The sequence below is a fragment of the Podarcis liolepis genome, assembly GCF_965112155.1.
Source record: "Podarcis liolepis genome assembly, chromosome: 9".
NCBI classification, from domain to species: domain Eukaryota; kingdom Metazoa; phylum Chordata; class Lepidosauria; order Squamata; family Lacertidae; genus Podarcis; species Podarcis liolepis.
In genome coordinates, this window is record NC_139564.1 from 50,616,954 (window position 1) to 50,636,864 (window position 19,911).

At 38.9% G+C, this 19,911-nt stretch overlaps 1 protein-coding gene across 4 annotated transcripts in view; it reads left to right on the forward strand.

The window, feature by feature from the left end:
- The window catches only part of TRAPPC11 (trafficking protein particle complex subunit 11), a 71,225-nt gene that overhangs the window by 6,311 nt on the left and 45,003 nt on the right, over positions 1–19,911 (forward strand). For all 4 annotated transcript variants that reach the window (XM_083459805.1, XM_083459806.1, XM_083459807.1 and 1 more), the window contains exons 5-26: positions 171–285; positions 1,052–1,151; positions 1,685–1,758; positions 2,135–2,231; positions 4,267–4,400; positions 5,234–5,381; positions 6,677–6,770; positions 7,948–8,027; positions 8,103–8,181; positions 8,265–8,319; positions 9,720–9,865; positions 10,482–10,543; positions 10,633–10,765; positions 11,567–11,697; positions 12,583–12,735; positions 13,373–13,560; positions 14,398–14,546; positions 15,082–15,203; positions 15,688–15,807; positions 17,025–17,090; positions 17,179–17,335; positions 17,933–18,044. In XM_083459805.1, coding sequence (XP_083315931.1) covers positions 171–285; positions 1,052–1,151; positions 1,685–1,758; positions 2,135–2,231; positions 4,267–4,400; positions 5,234–5,381; positions 6,677–6,770; positions 7,948–8,027; positions 8,103–8,181; positions 8,265–8,319; positions 9,720–9,865; positions 10,482–10,543; positions 10,633–10,765; positions 11,567–11,697; positions 12,583–12,735; positions 13,373–13,560; positions 14,398–14,546; positions 15,082–15,203; positions 15,688–15,807; positions 17,025–17,090; positions 17,179–17,335; positions 17,933–18,044 — 2,515 coding nt within the window. The remainder of the gene's footprint in view (positions 1–170; positions 286–1,051; positions 1,152–1,684; positions 1,759–2,134; positions 2,232–4,266; positions 4,401–5,233; positions 5,382–6,676; positions 6,771–7,947; positions 8,028–8,102; positions 8,182–8,264; positions 8,320–9,719; positions 9,866–10,481; positions 10,544–10,632; positions 10,766–11,566; positions 11,698–12,582; positions 12,736–13,372; positions 13,561–14,397; positions 14,547–15,081; positions 15,204–15,687; positions 15,808–17,024; positions 17,091–17,178; positions 17,336–17,932; positions 18,045–19,911) is intronic.

The following is a 19,911-nucleotide window of genomic DNA, read 5'->3' on the forward strand; positions in this document are numbered from 1 at the left end:
ACACTTGCTTGAAAAGGGAACCATTCATCTTATATGTTGTAGCGCACAATGAACTCATTTGCATGTCATGTAAACTATGGTTAATAGTGTACCGTGAATGTGACAATCTGTCGCCCTTTGACAGATTTTCAGAAAGTAGATGGTTCAGCATTTTTAAAATTTTATTTTAGGAGAAGACGTTATTGCTTCTGAAAGGGCAGCGGCTTTATGCAATGCTTGTGACCTCTCTGGAAAGTCACTGTTCGTTTTGCCACATACTGATCACCTTGTAGGTTATATTATAAGGTAAGTAAATTATGTGAGAGGCGGGCTTTTCTTTAGTTTTTTTTTATCATCCTTGTGCTTGTTTGAGAGTCACATTGCACTCAGTGGAACTTGCTTCTGAGCAGTGATGACTGGTACCTATTGAGACAGATGGGGAAGAAGGCAGGGAACCCAACAGTAGATGGAGCCAGAGGCAATGAAACGCAGAGCAAATGCATTTTAGTTTTGTCCCCATCCTCCCTGCTGAGTTCTGCAAGGGCAACACTGAGACTAAGGAGGAAGAAACTGTCAAGCAATGCTACCATGTGGACTGGTTGCAGTTGAAAAGACAGGCAAGTGCAGCTGGCTGAGAGCAGACTGAGTTTGGTAAGGTAGTGCCCAGTTTGCCCTAATAGAACAGCCTCTGCTGCTTCTGAGCAGTTATAAGGTCAGGCTGTGCATATGGCTAGTTTTTAGAAAATAAGCATTTTTAAAACCTCTCCACAATTTAACACATTTTCTTTCATGTGTATTAAATCTTCACCAAGTGTGTTTACATCGACATTTTATGGAACTCTTGAATACACCCATTACCTACATGTTATGTATTTCTGTTGAAACGTAATGAATCCACCACCATTTTATTTCTGGAAAAGCTGTGTGCTCCTGTTCCATGCTGCTGATATACATAAGATTTATGGGAGAGAAATGAGGGTGAACATATTTGAAGCAAGGCAGCTAGCTATTGATACAGTGAAGTATTAAGACTCTTACTTCATTTTTAAGCAGTTGACCTTTTCTTTTATAGGTTAGAGAATGCCTTCTATGAACATGCACAGACATACTACTATACAGAAATCCGCAGGGTGAAATCTCATAAAGAATACCTGAACAAAACAACACATCAGGTATAACTAGCAACTTTATTAAACTAGTTGGGCTATCAGTGCTGAAGAACTTAGAAGCACCATTGCTGCAAATCCTGTTTTTATTGGTAGTTTTCAGAATATTTTATTTATAAATATTTTATTTATAAACTTATTTATAAATAAGTTTATTTTAGAAATATTGTTATTTATTTATTTCTTACTCTTCTACTAAAAGTATGCAGTGGCATATACCATGATGTTACAATCATATGTTCTATAAGAATACAGACCATTTCTAAAATCATACCAGAATGCAAAACAAATAAAAATGCAACTTTAGCAGTAGCAAGAATAAAGCAAGTTATATGTTAAAACCAGCATTAATAACACTAGGTGTTACACATTTAAAAGCAAGCCAAATCAGTATCCTTAATTTATGATGGAATAAATTGATTTGGTATTCTTAGAGTTTGGTATTAATCTGCATTAGTGTTGCCTAAAGCGTCATGATGATGGCTTTAAAACTAATTAATACCACCTTTTAAAAATATTGTACATTGGTTGTGTTGCAGCTTCTGTTTGTTAGACACCAGTTCAAAATAGGATTCTTCAGTGAATTGAAGCAAGACACACAGAATGCTCTAAAGTAAGTACTTGTATGCAGAGGCTAGAATCATGGGACCCTCCCACCTCCCCCAGTCTTAAAAGAGAGGCATATCTTCCAATTGTGGGTGGGATGAGAGACAAAGGAGTGGAGAGCACCTTTCTACTGCCATTCTTAAAACGATTAATTGCCATTCTCCATGAGTATATATGCACTGCAGCATTTTATGAAGAATATTTAATATATTTCAAGTAACTTTACTCAAGAGGAGAGGCAACAGTAAACCCCTTTAATTCCAAAAGGACTCTGGGCCTCGCTGTTGTGGTCCAAAGAAAAGAAAAGCAATACGTTTGGGGCTCACTAATTTATTTATTCTACAACAAGTGAACAACTTCTAACTTTAACATTTCTTACTTAGAAATTACAGAACTGCATATAATCTTGTACATGAACTGAGAGCTCATGAAACAAACATATTGGAAATCAAGACTATGGCAGGATTTATAAACTACAAGGTAATGACTATTGATTTAACTTGGCCCGTCTTAGGACATTTTGTAGCAGAAGTTCCTGTTCTGAGTGATTTAAGGACAAGGAACACTTCTTAGGTGAATATCCTGAATGGATGTGAGGAGGCAGTATAGGAAGAATGAGTAAGGTAAAGCTATGTTCCTACACACCTTAATGACCTTTCTTCATGCTCTTTGTATAAAGTATAGAGGCATAGTGTAATTGGTCCTCAATATAGTCATAAAAAGTTATATCTAGTAAATGGACAGAGGACGGGTATGTTGGGTCAGGAAGGATGGCACTGAAATTGCAGAGGGTACAGTTTGTGCAATGATGAGTAAGTAACAAGACCAGAAATCATAATCCTTTCTTAAATTAGTGCCCATGGTTTTGTGTTATCCTGGAGGCTAGAAACACTAAAAATAGTGAAATCTTGCATTTATTTATTTGATTTTATTATATTGAATTCTTCTATACTGAATCACGTGAAGTATATGGATTAAAACATCTTTCTACATTTAACTTTTAAGTTCCATCCCCCCATTCAATTTATTCTTCTTTCAGATTCAAGTAATTGAAAAGTTTTGGTAGAGAGTATTCATCCTAAGTTTTCATGTTAACATGGGAAAGCACCCGTGAGAACGGCATTCTCCTATAAATGCAGATAAATTTCTCATCAAATTCTTTCTGAGGGGGAGTCTGTTGCCCATTGCTGTCCTTGACATCTTTGCGATGATTTGAGGTTACTTCCTATGAATACCGTACTTTTCTCTCTATAACACGCAGATTTTTTCTCCTAAAAAGTAAGGGGAAATGTCTGTGCGTGTTATTGAGCGAATGTGTGGTCCCTGGAGTTGACCCTCCTGAGCACAGGGGCAAAAATCAGGCAAAAATCCAATCACGTGCGTCAGGGAGAAGGGAGCTCCGTAAGAGAGGAAGCTGTTGCTTTCCCGCATTCTGCCTCAGGGTCTTACTGCCCACCCGCTTCTGTTTCGGTTGCTGTTTGCTCAAACGGAACAAAGAGCAGGCAAATCCCCTCCCCTCCAGGCAAGCAGAGGGGAAAGGAAAGGATCTCCATGCTCCGGTGCTGCTTCGTCCAGGGAAGCATTTTAGGGACTCGCAAGCAGCCGGAAAACATGCAGGTGGGGGGGGGGGCTGGCTTGGGTGTGTGTGTGGGGAAAAAACTTTTGCCTTCCTTTCCGCCCTCCCATTAAACCCCTCTCCTGCATTCTTAGCCAGCTGCTTCTCTGCACCCCCCTCTCGTGCTCCTTGTCCCTTCTGTGTTTTTCCTTCCCTCCCCACTTAAAACGTGGTTACAAAGCACGGATCCACATGGATCCTCAGGATCTTTGCATTGGGTCACCCCAAATTCACCATCAGATCACATTACATGTCCATGGCTACAGCCTGCACCAAAAAAATCACGCACCCACTGTTGCCTGGGGCTGCAATGGTGCAAAAACGTGGTTACAAAGCATGGATCCACATGGATCGTCAGGATCTTTGCATTGGGTCACCCCAAATTCACCATCATATCACATAGCATGTCCATGGCTACAGCCTGCACCAAAAAAATCACGCACCCACTGTTGCCTGGGGCCACAATGGTGCAAAAACGTGGTTACAAAGCACAGATCCACAGGGATTCTCAGGATTTTTGCATTGGGCTACCCCAAACTCACCATCAGATCACATGTCTGTGGCCACAGCATGAGGCACAAAAATGATACATCCACTGTTTCATTCAGAATTTCCCCCCCTTGTTTTCCTCCTCTAAAGACGATGTGCGTGTTATGGTCAGGTGCGTGTTATAGAGCGAAAAATACGGTAACTGGAATTTGTGCTTCTATTACATTTTGACTGTCTATGGAAAAAAATGCAATAGTCTGAAAGGGCAGAGAGGAACATAGTTAATATAAAACTAATGTGTGTTGTACTGTTACTGTTCACCTACAACAACTGTATTCTGTTGTAGTTGTCAATCTGGTATACCATTGAAAAATATTTTAATCAAAGTGTTCTAATTTCAATTCTTTTCAGATTTGTCGCCTTTGTTTTCAACATAATACACCGCTGGATGCAATTGCACAGTTCAGAAAACACATAGATTTGTGCAAGAAAAAAATAGGGAGTGCTGAATTGGCTTTTGAGCATGCTGCCTGGATGTCAAAACAGTATGTTTTTACTTAGTAATTTTACCACTGTGATTAGTGAATAGGTGAGCTTATTCAAGCTGCACAGTGTTGCTTTTGGTTTGCAAGTTATTACATAAACCTTATGACATTCCACATCAGATATAGCTTTAGCTCTAGGAGGAAGGTTGCCATTATACCCATTATACAAATGAAGAACCTGAGGCTTAAATGACTTGCCTAAAGCTACTGGGATGTGAACCAAAGTGACTGGTGCAAGCCTCAAATTCTTTTGTGCTCGTTACCTAGATTTCAGTGTTTTTCTGTTCCAGACATGTTTCAGAGAAGAAATGGGGAACATGTTCAGGGCTACACTAGAAATAAATATATAATGAGCTAATATATAGTGAGCCAGAGAATGTCCGCCAACTTGCATATTCTGTTAACAAGTAACCATCTGCACGCACCTATTGTACATGTAGTAGATAGGAAGCATTGCAGATGTTAATCACATGCATAATTCTGATTTTATTTTTTGGCCCAGTGGGATCATTAGAAAGTTTGAAACAAATATAGAAATCAGGAGAGTTGAGACATGTAGTGATATATTTGGTGGGTTCCTTTATTTTAAAATTATTTTGGTTTGAAGCAAAGGATGCCCTGAGTTTTCAGACTTTCTATTTCTCACGGCTATATAGGAAAGTTTTGGATTCTTTCCTTAAATTAAGATTATTGGGGTCCTGGAAAGAGGTCAGGATTTTGTGTGGCCCATGAGTTAGTTGCCTGTTACTACTCTGCTTAATCCTTCTGAAAAATCTGAAGTGTCTGGTTCTTCAGATGTGTGTGTGATTTCCCCCCCTTTTTGTTTTAAACAGATTCCAAGCTTTTGGAGATTTGTTCGATGAAGCTATTAAACTAGGACTGACAGCTATTCAAACTCAGAATCCTGGTTTCTATTACCAACAGGCAGCATACTATGCACAAGAACGAAAGCAATTGGCCAATAGTCTCTGTAATCATGAGGTGAGTCATAGGCTGCCTTACATTTGTTTACGCTCCTTTGTTAGACCTTATTCTTACAAGGTTTTCTGCAAGAAGTGACTATAGCTTTTAGGGTTTTTTTAAAAAAAATACTGACTTCTAGATAGCTGTGCTGACTCATTTGTGTGAATGGTGTTACAGTGGTGTGCAAAAAGCTGATTCCTGTTCATTCCTGTGTGTGATTCCAGTGCAGCAAAGAATCCACATGGGCTGCTATAAAACCATACCTGCGGCACGTAGGTTATAAAAATTAACCAAAAGTAAGGCTGAAAACAGAACTTATTTTGATTTCTCAGTGAATTTCAGGTAAAGGTAACATGGATAATAAGATTTTTAGGTTAGCAAGTTGGTATTTTTAAACTAACGAGTCCACACTCAGAGTCATAAACTTGTAGAATTGGATCACTAGGATCATCTAGTCCAACCCCCTGTAATTCAGGAATCTTTTGCCCAACGTGGGGCTCAAGAGTCTTATGCTCTACTGACTGAGGTATCTCAGGTCCTGTAATCTCTTCTGTAAGCTTACTTTTATAAGCCCATAACTTTTGGTCAAGAGATTTATATATTTACTTATATACATATATACACACAGTGATTAAAAAAACTTGGTTTGTGTATGGCAAATGCTTGTGTTGTATAGTCTAAATAATGTACACCTTTTAGAATCCTAGTGTATGTCGGCACTCTTACTCAGTTATAGGTTTCTAAGCAACTTTATTTGGGCACACACTCTAATGATAGGTCATGCTACATTAGAATGCTAGAATGCCCATAAAACTAGAATGCCCATAAAAGCCCATATCTAAAAATATGTGGGGGGGGGGGGAAATAATAAAAAAAGAACTTTAAATAGCAGTTCTGTAGTCTTCAAACATAATCCAGAACTCTGGAGGAGTTCTGGTCTCCCTCTATTAGTTAGATCATGCAAAACATAAACATTTTTACTCCTCTAATAGTTAGCTCTACAGAAGCCATAGTTAAGTGTGTGCGCACACACAGGCCTGCATCCAAATATATGTGCATGAATTTCATTGAATTCAAGAGTCTTAAGCAGGTATACGTAGGTTCAGTGTAGTACCTTTATGTACCAACAAGCATTTTTCTGTTTCCATCCTCTGTGCCAATACAGGTTTGGATGTGGTTTTGCTTCTTCTATAATCACATACATTTTGGAAGTCTTTCCCTCTCCACCCCCAGCATTCGGTTGTGTATTTTATTATCACACTGTGTCATAACCTTTAACAATATAGTTAAGGCTCTCTTTGCTTAATTTGCAGTCTTCCGTAATATATCCCAATCCAGATCCACTGGAAACTCAAACTGGAATGCTTGACTTCTACGGACAAAGACCATGGAGGCAGGGAATACTAAGTAAATATATTTTTCAGTTTCTTGCCTACAGAACATAAATGAAAAGCAATCTTAGTTAACAAACATTTATCTTAATGTGTGTATATTTCAAATTGTGTTCCCGAGAGCCTTATATATCCTGCCAAGCATAGTGGGGAAACTTCTATGACAGGAGTAAGGAACCTGTTACTCTCCAGGTGATGTTGGTTCATTCACCATTCTGGCTACTACTGCTGGAAATCGTTGTCACTGGAGGGTGACAGGTTTCTATCTCTGCACTATGAGAAGACTGGTAATGCTAGCTGAGCTCCTCTGACTGACAGCTTCCCTGCTGCTACTGATGCTATCCTTCAGTGCCCAGGTGTGTATTTGCAGCTCATCCAGGGCAGTGATAAAGCCCAACAGACTTAGCCTATGTCTCAAGTGAATCAAATATGGCCTAAGACATATCCTATATACTGCAATACATGATAGACATGAAGTTCATCAAGAGGCATATCAGTTCAGGAATGGTTCCACAGAGTAGTAACGTGTTCCGTGGAAGCTTGTACTGTAATAAATTGGTTAATCTTTAAACTGGCACAAGACTAGAGGAAACAGATGGGCTTGTATATTTCTGTTCATGTGGAGATCTACTACCTCTGTTGAAATGAATGAGGCAGCCTATGCTTGGAAAAGCAACTTCTCTTAGAGCCCATACAGAGATTTGGAACAGGATGACAGTGAACTAAGCCTGTGGTTTTAAACATTCCATTCAGAGGCTTAGAATGAGTTTACCAGATAAATGCAAACCCTCCCATTGTGAGATATAAGGCTTGTGTCATTATTAATAGCCTCTATAATAGCAAAAATTAAATAAGTGTTGCCTTTCTGGAATCATTCCTGTTATGGGCTGTTGCCAAGAAACCACAGATTGTGAGGTTTTGGCTTTGTTGCTCAGAGCAGTAATTTTCCTAGTAGGCTGACTTAGACCATAGCACTTAAAGGTGCTTTAGTTTTTAGTATGTTTAATTATTTCAGCCTATCTTTTAGAACAGTCTACTTAAAAGAACAAAGAATACACCTGAGTTCTAAAACATTCCTTCTCCTAAGATACAGAGCAGTGTTTAGGATCTGAACATTCTTGAACTAGAACTAGGCTTGTAACAAAAGAATGTACAGTAGTTCATTAAGATGGATTTTTCATTGTCATATGCAGGCTTTGATCTCAATGATCCCGAAAAGGAGAAAGTGGGAATTTTGGCTCTGCAACTGAAAGAGAGGAAGGTTCTTCACTCTGTAAGTCACATTTCAATAGTATTTGTAGTTTGTCATTGTAAGGGCAAATATAACTTTAACAATACTTTTTATTAGGAGCTAATAATCACCTTGCTGAGTAATGCGGTTGCCCAATTCAAGAAGTACAAATGTCCAAGAATGAAAAGTCACTTGAGTAAGTATAATATTCCTAACTAATGTTTAATAAAACACATTTTACAGTTTTTAATACTGTAAATAATATAATGTTCTTTTCAGTGGTTCAGATGGGTGAAGAGTATTACGATACTAAAGATTACACCAAAGCTTTGAAGTAAGTATGATTTTTATAAATGCCACTGCATGATTTTAGGTATTTATTTTTAATTTTTGTTTAGTAATTTAAGTGAAAATTGGAAAACTTTTTTCAGCAGTGTATAGAAGAGGGTTGTGAACAGGTCAATTTGAAAGTTATTGAGCGAGAATCTGTCATAAATTGTAACAGGACAGGTTATCCTGGCATAGCTTCAGTGAGTTCATATATTGCAAGTGGTATGCAACTAGACAGTTCCACTAGCACAAGGACTTTTGGCTGTGCAGCAGAACTTTCTCTGTCCTCTGTGTGCCTCTTAAATCTATTTGGGGGGTTTCTCAAACTCTCTGTAGATTTAGGGGGCATGTGGGGAGAGGAGAGGGAGGGAAAGTTCTGTTGCACAGTCAAAAGTCCTTCTGCTAGTAAACTGTTTATCTGGATACCACCCTGTGGCTATAATTCAATATGCAGAAATGTAATAGCTGATAAATTCTGTATTTTTTATAACTGTTTCTAGAGGAAATAACTTGGAAATCTGAAGGTATAGGGGAAATACTCAGTTTCTAAAAATGCATTAACGTAATGACAGTACGAACCAAATTTGCTATTTTCATAGTGGTTTTCCCTAGGACACGTGTTTTTATTGCCTTAAATCAGTAGAGTACTACTGAGTTGCAAATATTTTGTGATTGATATTTCAGTAACAATATTTGTCAAGTAAATTACTGAATTTCTTTTTGAGTACAGCATTTAAGCCTTGTTGAAGGTGAAATCCTAGGGTGGAATGTTTTAGAATTCAGCAACAGCCCTCTTTTATCAGCATCTCTTGAGATACACCAGCAGGAAGTCAGAAATATATCAATAGAATGGCCTACTGATGTATCATACCTAACTGCCAGAAAACACTGTTAGAGCAGGAGGAAAAATAGAGCATTGCTAGGGGAGAAATAGACTGATGCCATAGTCTGCACCCTCTCAGATACTGCTCCTAGACATTGCACTGCCATGATGGGTTTATTTCCCCTATGCAGGGCTCACGTGTCTTTGACATGCTCCCCTATGGTTAGTGTGTGCCGGCAGTTTTTCCATGGAGGAGTAACCAATGGGATTTCTCCATTCTGTGCTCAGCTTAATATTTCAGTTCAGCTATTAGAACAAACCTCCAAGTTACTTTGGCGGCATGTAAAATTAACCTTATGTACTACTTTAGTTTTGTTTGCTAAGCGGAAGTCAAAGATGTGAAATCAGATCCCAGTTGTCATAGGGAACTGAAAATGTTCAGATTAATTCCCCCCCCCCCAGGAAACTCACATCACAAAGCTTATTTGATCAAGTGCATCGTCTATTTGGCTTCTGTGTTATTTTTATATGAACTGTCAGATTTGTTTGCTTAGTTAAATTCTCTTTTAACCCTTTTACAGGCTGCTAGATTATGTTTTATGTGACTATCGTAGTGAAGGATGGTGGACTCTTCTTACTTCTATACTGACCACAGCTCTTAAATGTTCCTATCTCATGGCGCAAATAAAAGATTACCTTACATACTCATTGGAGCTGCTGGGAAGGGGTAAGGAAGTGCACTTCATTTCTGCCTTCTTCTTTTTAACTATTTTGATTTGAATGTTTATTAGTGCAAACATGGGCAGATGAAAGGCATTTGTGGTGTATGGAACAGCCCTACCTAAAAGGGTTGTTGTATCTTTAAGAGACCCCTTCTTTGTGGTTTTGCTTCAAATGTGGTTAGACAATCTAGGGCCAAGGAGTTCTATGTTCCAATCCAGACTACATTAAGAAATTCCCTGCGTTACCTTGGACTGTTCAATAACTCTCAGCCTAATATGTGTGTGTGTGTGTGTGTGTGTGTGTGTGTGTGTGTGTGGAAGGTGGGCACTCATCTTGCTCTGAGAGCTTTGTTGGATTGGGATAGAAATGCAACAAATATGTTGAACCTTCTTTGGAGCTGGTTGCAAGAAGTAGACCTTGATTTTGAGTATGAAGATGGATGGGGAATGTTAAAGCATTTGCAGGTATTTCAGGCAGTAACTCTTCATTATAAATTGAAGGTGGGATATAATAATAATAATAATAATAATAATAATAATAATAATAATAATAATAATAATAATAATAATTAATAAACAATAATTCCTTTTTTCCTAATTCTTTTTTGTATTTTCCATCAGCGTCTACTTTGAAAGAAGATCAAAAATCTCGGATAGAAAAGAATCTGATCAAAGTTCTCATGGTCAGTAGGTAGAATCCAACTTCTCTGAGAAAGTCTCCAAAAATGTAAATGTTTTACATATAGAACTGATATTCTTGTTTTGGATTCAGAATGAGAATCCAGATCCAGAACCTGAATGTGATACTGCTTCTGTGAAAGCTGCCCAGAAGTTGTGGACTGACCGAGTTTCTCTGGCAGGAAGTAATATCTTTACAATAGAAGTGCAAGACTTTATTCCATTTGGTATGTATTAAAGCTATTGAAAATAAAAAAGTAACGTTTTGTGCACCTGTTGGAAAAATGAAAGTGCACACTTCAGTTCTGTAAACATCCATATTTCATTTCTGAAAGTTATATTTTTGATAGTTTACAGATTTTGCTATATTTGGAAGTAGGGACTTGATACAGTACATTGATATATTTATGCAGAAATCTGCACTAAAAAGTTGAGCATATACACTTTAGATCTCAGGGAAAAATTTCAACTGAAAAATGTTTGTGTGGTTGTATGTCACGTTCATTCCAGTTGCCACAGGGAACTGTATCAAATCGTTTTTTAAAATCACACAGACGCATAGCACACACAAAAAACTTGCACCTTGTCATAAATTTTGCAGGCTTCATCTCATCAGAATGATTACTATGCCTGTAAATTTAATCCAATACTGCCAAAAAGAAACTTGAGTTAAAGGCATTTTTCTATTGTAGTCAAGGAAGAATCTATCCAATGCTTTGGGAAATATGGCGATGTGAACCTCCACTTTGAATTCATGGTGAAACATGATGTTGGGCTGAGCTGAGGCATACTCTATTTTTTCTGTGCACACCCTAATATATAATGGATATATTATGATACATCTTGTTTGTACTTGATTGAAGATAAGTGAAGGCAGTAGAAAATCAGAAGAAGCTCTGCCTACAGCTAGGGCAAGAAAGAAAATAAGACCCCACTTAACTGAACTACCATTGGTCTTCTGTGAAATATGACAGTCATACTTAATGCTGTGTTTCTTGTCTTTTTCTTTTTTTTGCTCCAAACTCTAGTGCAGTGCAAAGCCAAGTTTCTTGCTCCAAGTTTTCACGTTGATACACCAGTTCAGTTTGACATATGCTTGAAAGCTGATTGTCCACATCCTATCCGGTTTTCTAAGCTGTGTGTTAGCTTCAATAATCAGGTAATTAAAACAACAACAAAACTTGCTTTGCTTTTGAGGAAGGTTAATACCTTCTTGATAGGCAGTGGATAAGATTTGCCTTCTGCTAACCATTTTAATACTACAATATGTCAGTACTTCCTTTACCACTTATTTTTTTTCTTTTTTAGAATCTGCATCTTTATTTCTGTATAGGTAGTGATCCCTGTAAGTACAGAACTGATTTAATGGTGGTTCCAACAATATCAGGAAGGCACCGTGTTGGCTATCCCAAGTAACCAGTTAAACTACTTGCGGTGCAACCCTGTTTCTCTGTACTTGGAAGTTCACTGGGATGTACCCTCTAGTACCCAGGATTGCTGTATAAATTACAAATCTTTCCTTGAACTTTTTTCATCCAGTGCTTTGGGAAATATGGTGGTATGAACCTCCACTTTGAATTCAGCTTCAAAATGCTATTGATAGTTCTTTTTCAACATACAGTCGTACCTTGGTTTTTGAGCAGCTTAGTTCTCAAACGTTTTGGCTCCCGAACACTGCAAACCTGGAAGTGAGTGTTCTGGTTTGTGAACTATTTTTAGAAGCCAAACATCCAACGCAGCTTCCACGGTTTCCAGTTAGCTGCAGGAACTTCCTACAGCCAATCAGAAGCTGTGCTTTGGTTTTCAAACATTTTGAAAGTTGAACATACTTCCAGAATGGACTCCATTCAACTTCCAAGGTATGACTGTATACATTTATCTGTGAGTATTTTCTGTTGCTGCTTTGACATGAAGTAACTTTTATTTAGCTCTAAAAGGGTTGGGGGGCAAAACAGTAATCCCAGCAAATGAGATTTGGTATAATATTCTACTCTTGTAGTGATGCTATTTTTGAAAACCTGCCCACTTTTTTCTTTGGCTATAGGAATACAACCAATATTGTGTGGTGGAAGAAGCCTATCAAAAAAGTGACATGGAACCACCCAGCCAGGGGACATTGTGTCTTATCCCTGGTAAGACAAAGAAGTTCACTTTCAAATTTGTGGCAAAGACTGAAGATGTGGGAAAGAAGATTGAGGTAAGCCCTTAACTAATATTCAAAACAATACATTAAAAAGCTCGGTGACAGGTTGATTATAGTTCAGGAGTTTGTTAACACTAACAGACTAATCCAAGGGAGTACTGTTTTAACAAACAGGAGATAGAATTAGATGCCCAAGGCCTTTGCACTAGTAGAACATTTTGAGCTGTGCTGCAGCACTGCACCAGATGGGACTCTGCAGGGCATTGCATTATTCAGAAGGCCAAAATTGCAGCATTGGTAGAAAGGGGACATGGCAGACTTGAAGTATTTTCTAGAAAACCTAGGAATCCTAAGATCACAATCCTGTGCACGTATAGATTGTAGTGGGACAAGTCCTTTTGAATTGACTTCTGAACAAAGTTTCCAGTAAAGGTGGCATATATTGAAAATAGATCCACACATAATTGCAAAATTCTGATGCTGGAGATTTTTATGTCCAAAGGGGCAGACTGATTTATGCACAGACAGTTCAGAATATTGATTTGCCCCAGCATAATTTCATAGAGAAGGAGGTGGCACTGGTAATGTGAATTTTATATTAGTATGGTTCTGGGTGAATATTGTATGTGTCATGGCATATGTTACATGGACTGGAGTGGAAAAGTCCCAGTGGTATTTGTCTCTCTTCCAGATCACATCAGTGGATTTGATTCTGGGTGGTGAGAACGGTCGGTGTTTGATTTTGAACTGGCATGGAGGAGGGGGAGATGCTGCTTCTTCTCAAGAAGCATTGCTTGCAGCTCGTTCCTTCAAAAGGCGACCTAAACTTCCAGATAATGAGGTTCATTGGGATAGCCTTGCAGTTCAGACGAGCACCATGTAAGTGGGAATCGGCATGTGCAATGTCAAGTGTTTAATGGATACATAGAATGGTCTGGTGTCTTAGAGGGAGTGTGTGTGTGTGTGTGTGTGTGTGTGTGTGTATAAGGTAAAGGTAAAGGGACCCCTGACCATTAGGTCCAGTTGTGGCCGACTCTGGGATTGCGGCGCTCATCTCACTTTACTGTCCAAGGGATCTGGCGTACAGCTTCCGGGTCATGTGGCCAGCATGACTAAGCCACTTCTGGCGAACCAGAGCAGCGCATGGAAACGCTGTTTACCTTCCCACTGGAGTGGTACCTATTTATCTACTTGTACTTTGACGTGCTTTCGAACTGCTAGGTGGGCAGGAGCAGGGACTGAGCAATGGGAGCTCACCCTGTTGCAGGGATTCGAACCGCCGACCTTCTGATCAGCAAGTCCTAGGTTCTGTGGTTTAACCCACAGCACCACCCACATTCCGTGTGTGTGTGTGTGTGTGTGTGTGTATAAACTAGAAAAATGTCGAGTTTCCCTCTCTTGTTCCCATTTGTAAAATGGAAATGGTGGTAATGAAAATAGTATAGAGAAGTGCCTGAGTATGTGTTGTGCTGGGCAGCTAATAGTAGTGCATTAGTGCACATTTGTGACATTGCAGAAGTATGTGGCGAGAAGAGAGGATATGAGGGGATTTGAAAGGCATGTGGAACAAAACTCAACTGTTTGCCTTGCATAGAATGCTGCTGCTGTGGTGCAAGCAGAGGCTTGTGCTGTGGCAGCTAGAGGAGCGGATAAGAACAGGACATAAGAATGTTGAGAGGTAGCAGGCAGTTGATCTTTCTCTTGTTTTTATTAAAGGGTCATTTCCAGAGTGCCAAATATTTCTGTACAGCTAAGTCACGAACCTCCTGCCCTGACAAACGAAATGTACTGTTTGGTTGTGACAATTCAGTCACACGAGAAGACTGTTGCCAAAGATGTAAAGCTCACAGCAGGCTTAAAACCAGGTATTTGTTACGTGCCGTGGTACTTGCTCACATTTCCTATAGAGAGTGATGGACTTATTATGGAAAGGATTAAATCACTCCCTTCTCCTGTACTGTTATGACAAATAAATAGCTATAGACAATTTAGATTGGTGCTGGAAGACAACCAAACACAGGTCTTTTTCAGCAAGCTGACTTCAAAGTGTAACTTAAGAAGCTTTCAGCAAACAATTGTTAATCTTAACCACAGTTTAGGATTCAGATGTAATGCTAAAATAGGATTAATCTAAAATGGAAGCAGAAGTTTCCATCCTCCTTGTAGTCTTGCTGGGTTTGCGACAGGATGTTCAAGCTCAAGGTTCACAACTCAGCTCCACGACAATCTTTTATGTGAACTGGGCCAATGTGGTTCTGAAGAACTTAACTTTGCATAAGATCAGTGCTGCGTAAAGTTCATATTGACTGCAATTTCGTAAAACAAATAACTTAAAATCTTTCCTAGTTGTTGCTATTGTAAACCTAAGAAATATGACAATCTACTACCCCCTTATTTTAGGCCAAGATGCAAACCTGACTCAAAAAACTCATGTGACTCTAAATGGAACAGAAATGTGTGATGATTCCTATCCTGCTTTACTTACTGATATCCCTGTAGGAGACTTGCAACCAGGTGAAAAGGTAAATATGTCAGTGTAACAAGTATTATAAGTATTAAAAAGCAGTGATGGAATTATGTTGCACATGAGTACCTCTGAAATATAGGCCCCAATCCAAAGAAGATTGATTACAGTTCAGTTCCCTTTTCACTCCAATAGAAGTTCAGGATTATTATATTTCTTTGGATCTGTGCCACGATACATATGGGACAGTAAGGTGGGATACGCTTTCAGAATTCAGAATTTGCTCAAGAATTATATTTGCACACAGTACAAACCACAACCACTTGTTTTTCCAAAGTAAAACACGAAGCAACCTAGGAACACAAAATGTTTTTCTTGGTTTCATATGCACACATAATTGAGATAGTCCTAGAAATGTTTTTGAATGTGATGATGCTTTAAAATAAGACTTCTGCATATTGTACTTAGAGGTCTTCGGTATTTGTTTTGTCTAATCACTTTTTCTCCCTCCCTCCCTCTTTCTCCCCCTGATTGTTGTAAAGCTGGAGAAGACCTTATATATTCACTGTGGAACAGTTGGTGCTAGGATGTTTCTTGTATATGTTTCCTACCTAGTGAGTGCGACCATTGAGGGAAAAGAGATTATCTGCAAATGTCACAGGGTATGTTGGACTGGTTGGCAGTTGGTTTTTTCTTAGATTCTCCAAGTGTATCCTTGTGCGCATGACTAGCTAAAGTCTAGGGTTTCCTAAGCATGCAGACTACATGCATAAGTTCTATTGGAATCCATTATGCATGGATGGTTTGACAAATGTAATCTTTTTAATTCTTATTTTTTTGTTTCTGTTGTTTTTATTACAGCATCAATAAATTGAAATGAAGTAGGACATTATAAATGTATAAACAGTATCATGAAATGGAATATGTTTATAATAAATAAAGATAAATTGGCTTTTTTATAATGTGGTCAACCAGAAATGCATATTAAGAGAGACGTTTCTTCATTATCCACTGTGATAAGCTTGGCTATCAGTGATAAAAGTAGTCATTCCTCTGACAAGATGGTCAGAGGAAGAATGGGTGTACCATTCTATAACTGAAAGAAGGCAAACTTAAGAGGTGTCAGGAAATAGCTAGGATGGTGAACACCCAGGTCCTCAACATGCAACTGTCTCCTTCAACTCAAGAGAATGTTTATATCCATCTAGCGCTAGTCTGCACACCTTGTAACCAACTAAGCTGAATGTAGCCGCATGTGTCCCTCAACTTTTGCATTCTGGCAGGCAGCGAAACCAGGAAGTGTATTGAGCCGCTAATCAGCTGCTGTGCATGAGTTCAGCTTAGTGAGTGATGACTTGTGCAGACCTGAGCATAATTGGGAGGGAGGGCCCAAGGTGCCAAATGAGTCTGGTGCTGAAATAATAGGACCAGTGGGATGAAAGACTATAATTGGTTTTAATAATGTGTGTTTTAAGAATGCAACTAATTTGAGACAGTAGTTACTAGTATTGACCATGCCTCTTTTTGGGGTAAAAAGTAAGATGCTGGCACTCGTTATCTTGATAAATGTGTCATTGGTGCTAGCACATGATGGCTTCCAGGGTTAACGAAAAAAGAGGTGGTGGTGCTGTGTACTGGTCAGTACCATTTTACACACACACACACACACACACACACACACTGAGTATGGATAAGATCAAACTATATTTGGAATTTTTTCCTTCTCTGATATAGGAGGAGGTTTTTTTAGAGTACATATAGATGGAGGAGTTACTGTTTGCATGAGTTGCAGAGGAATGATAAAGCTTTTGCTACTTTTTGGATGTTGGGCTATGAAAATCGAAACTGGAGGATGATTTAGGGTTTCTCTTTTATGCAGGATGAAACAGTTACTGTGGAGACGGTATTTCCATTTGAGGTAGCTGTTAAGTTTGTCTCAGCTAAGGTACGTTACTAAAACCTGATTGAAAACATTGCCTGGACAGACAGTATGAACAATAAAATGACCCACCTTTTGTTTCTCTTCCTGCCAGTTTGAGCATTTAGATAAAGTATTTTTGGACATCCCATTTTTGTTGATGACAGACATCCTCAGTGCTTCTCCTTGGGCTCTCACTATTGTAACCAGCCAGCTGCAGCTTTCTCCTTCCATGATGCCTGTGGATCATCTAGAATCTTATGTGGAGAATGGTGAGAACCTTCCTGTGTATTCTTAAGCACCCTTCTGGGATGTTGTTTGGGAAGAAACCCATTGATTGTTACTGCATTACGCCAGGCATACAGTATGTGTTTTTATTTTATTTAAATAGGATTATTTTGACTTATATTGCATAGAGTTAGTAAGCTTTTCTCAAAAAGCAAAACCTGGAGATTAATTTGACTCCCTTGCAAATGTACTCTTTCTGCATTTCCTCCACCACAATCAACATTTTGTCATAGTTGCTGCACAGTGAAATGTCTGCACTTTTACAATAAAGTAACTTTGCAGAGATGATGAAGGCCCACCAAGTCCTGTTTGACTCTGGAGATATTTGATTAAATATAAGCCTATCTTTTGTCATTAAATGACTGCTCCTTCTGTCTTTATGTGATTTGGTTCCTCTGCTTTTTGCTGGGGAACAGGAAAAAGTGAAAGTGTTCTGTGCATATGCTTGTGTTCTTTATAGTCTTCATATATTAATGTTTGCTACACTTACTTGTATGTAAATATAGAGTATGGTCATATAAAACATACATAATGATTTCTGTATCTGAGAAACTTTAGACTGAACCTGACTTTTCTGATAGTTGTTTTACAGACAGGTGAAAGTGCTAGTGAATGTTTTTGCCTTCGTTGTCCATCACTTCCTACTGGTCAAAGTGGAGTGGCTACTGGAAGTTATGTAATTTCCTGGAAAAGGTAAATATTCCCATCTACCTCTTCAAATATCCCATAGGTTAGTCTTGTACAGTGATACCTTGGGTTAAGTACTTAATTCATTCCGGAGGTCTGTTCTTAACCTGAAACTGTTCTTAACCTGAAGCATCACTTTAGCTAATGGGGCCTCCCACTGCTGCCGTGCCGTTGGAGCATAATTTCTGTTCTCATCCTGAAGCAAAGTTCTTAACCTGAGGTATTATTTCTGGGTTAGCGTAGTCTGTAACCTGAAGTGTATGTAACCTGAAGCGTATGTAACCTGAGGTACCACTGTATATTTCTTCCTTATTGATGAATATCAATAAGCATTATCACAGTTCAAGCTTTCTGGCATACAATTTGGGCATAACCGAGAGAAGCCTTGGCTATCTAATATTGTATCTTTTAGCCAGATCCAACAGTAGTCCTTTAAAATAGCGGGGGTGAAATAGACTGTGGAAAAACATTCACACAGATACCCCAGGCAGAGGGCTGCTGAAGAAACCCATTCACACAAATTTTGAACACATGAATCTAGAGAGTTCAGATAAGGCAGATCAGCATTTCTCTGACTATTCAAGGCACACTCCCAGCCGAGGAGCTTGTTTTTTCATTATCAGCTCCTTAGTGAAACAAACAAAGCATTCAGGGAACCAGTTCTGTAGCAGAATGCAGTAGGAACAACTTTCATAATATATTGCTGAAAAGAAGAGCTTGGAGTGAATGTTGCCCAAGGCAGAATTTTGTCTGGAGTCTTAAGTTTACATTGTGGACTCTACTTTGTAATTTACCTGGGATGGGGGCTTGGAAAACTCTTCATCAGGTTTTGCTAGGCTTCTGAGGACCCAACCCACCTGGTGCCTTGAGGCCTCTGCAAAGGCTTTGGCCTGCCTGCCATGAATGGGGCTCTTCTCATTGCCCAGCCTGTGTAGTCCTGTGTGTGAGTAACTAACAGCATGCAGACCAAAGCCTGCCTATAAGCCTCATATGCTTATGTGCTGAATCTGTGCCCATAACGCCAGGTGGCCATGAATGCTTCTGCTAGTGTGGTGAAGAGCCCACGGTGCAAACCTTCAGACCCAACACTTTAGAGGCTTCATGTAGCAGAGGTGGGGTTGTGGATTCTAGCTAGGCTGTAGTTTTAGGCAGAATCCAAATACTGGTTCTCAAACGGCTTAGTTGTCGAACAAATCAGCTCCCGAACTCCGCAAACCCGGAAGTAAGTGTTGCGGTTTGCAAACGTTTTTGGGAAGCCGGATGTCCGATGCGGCTACCACTTGAGTGCAGGAAGCTCCTGCAGCCAATCGGAAGCCGCGCCTTGGTTTTTGAATGGTTTCGGGAGTCAGAACAGATTTAAGTTTGAGAACCAAGGTACCACTGTAGTATTTTATCAAATCCAGGAACATAGATCTTTCTGCAAAATTTATTTTATGTATTTCACTCATCCCTAAAATTTATGGCCATTGTATATTCTAAGTTCATATCTAGGTATTGCAACAACATAATAAAACCTAAAGCAAACAAAAATAATCTGCATTGAGTAGAAAGTGCTGTTGGCAAAATGAAAAGCTGAAAAACAAGGTCCCTATGCTTTTCTGTTCCCATAACCAACTGCCCTTATTGTATTTTGGTGTTCATGTTTTATAACCTTTATAATTCTTCACAATACTTATCTTGACTTATTATGCAAAGCACTGAATTGTGCAAATCTGTTTTTGTCACCTAGATCCTATATCCCTTTTTATCCCATGCCTCTAATAATTTGATTTTCTTGTAACTCTTTCCTCTTATCTTTTAAACTGAAAATTAAGAAGTCGTTTACTGCTGATTTTTTTGTAGTGTTAAAATATTTATCTCTGTTTTCTTTTAA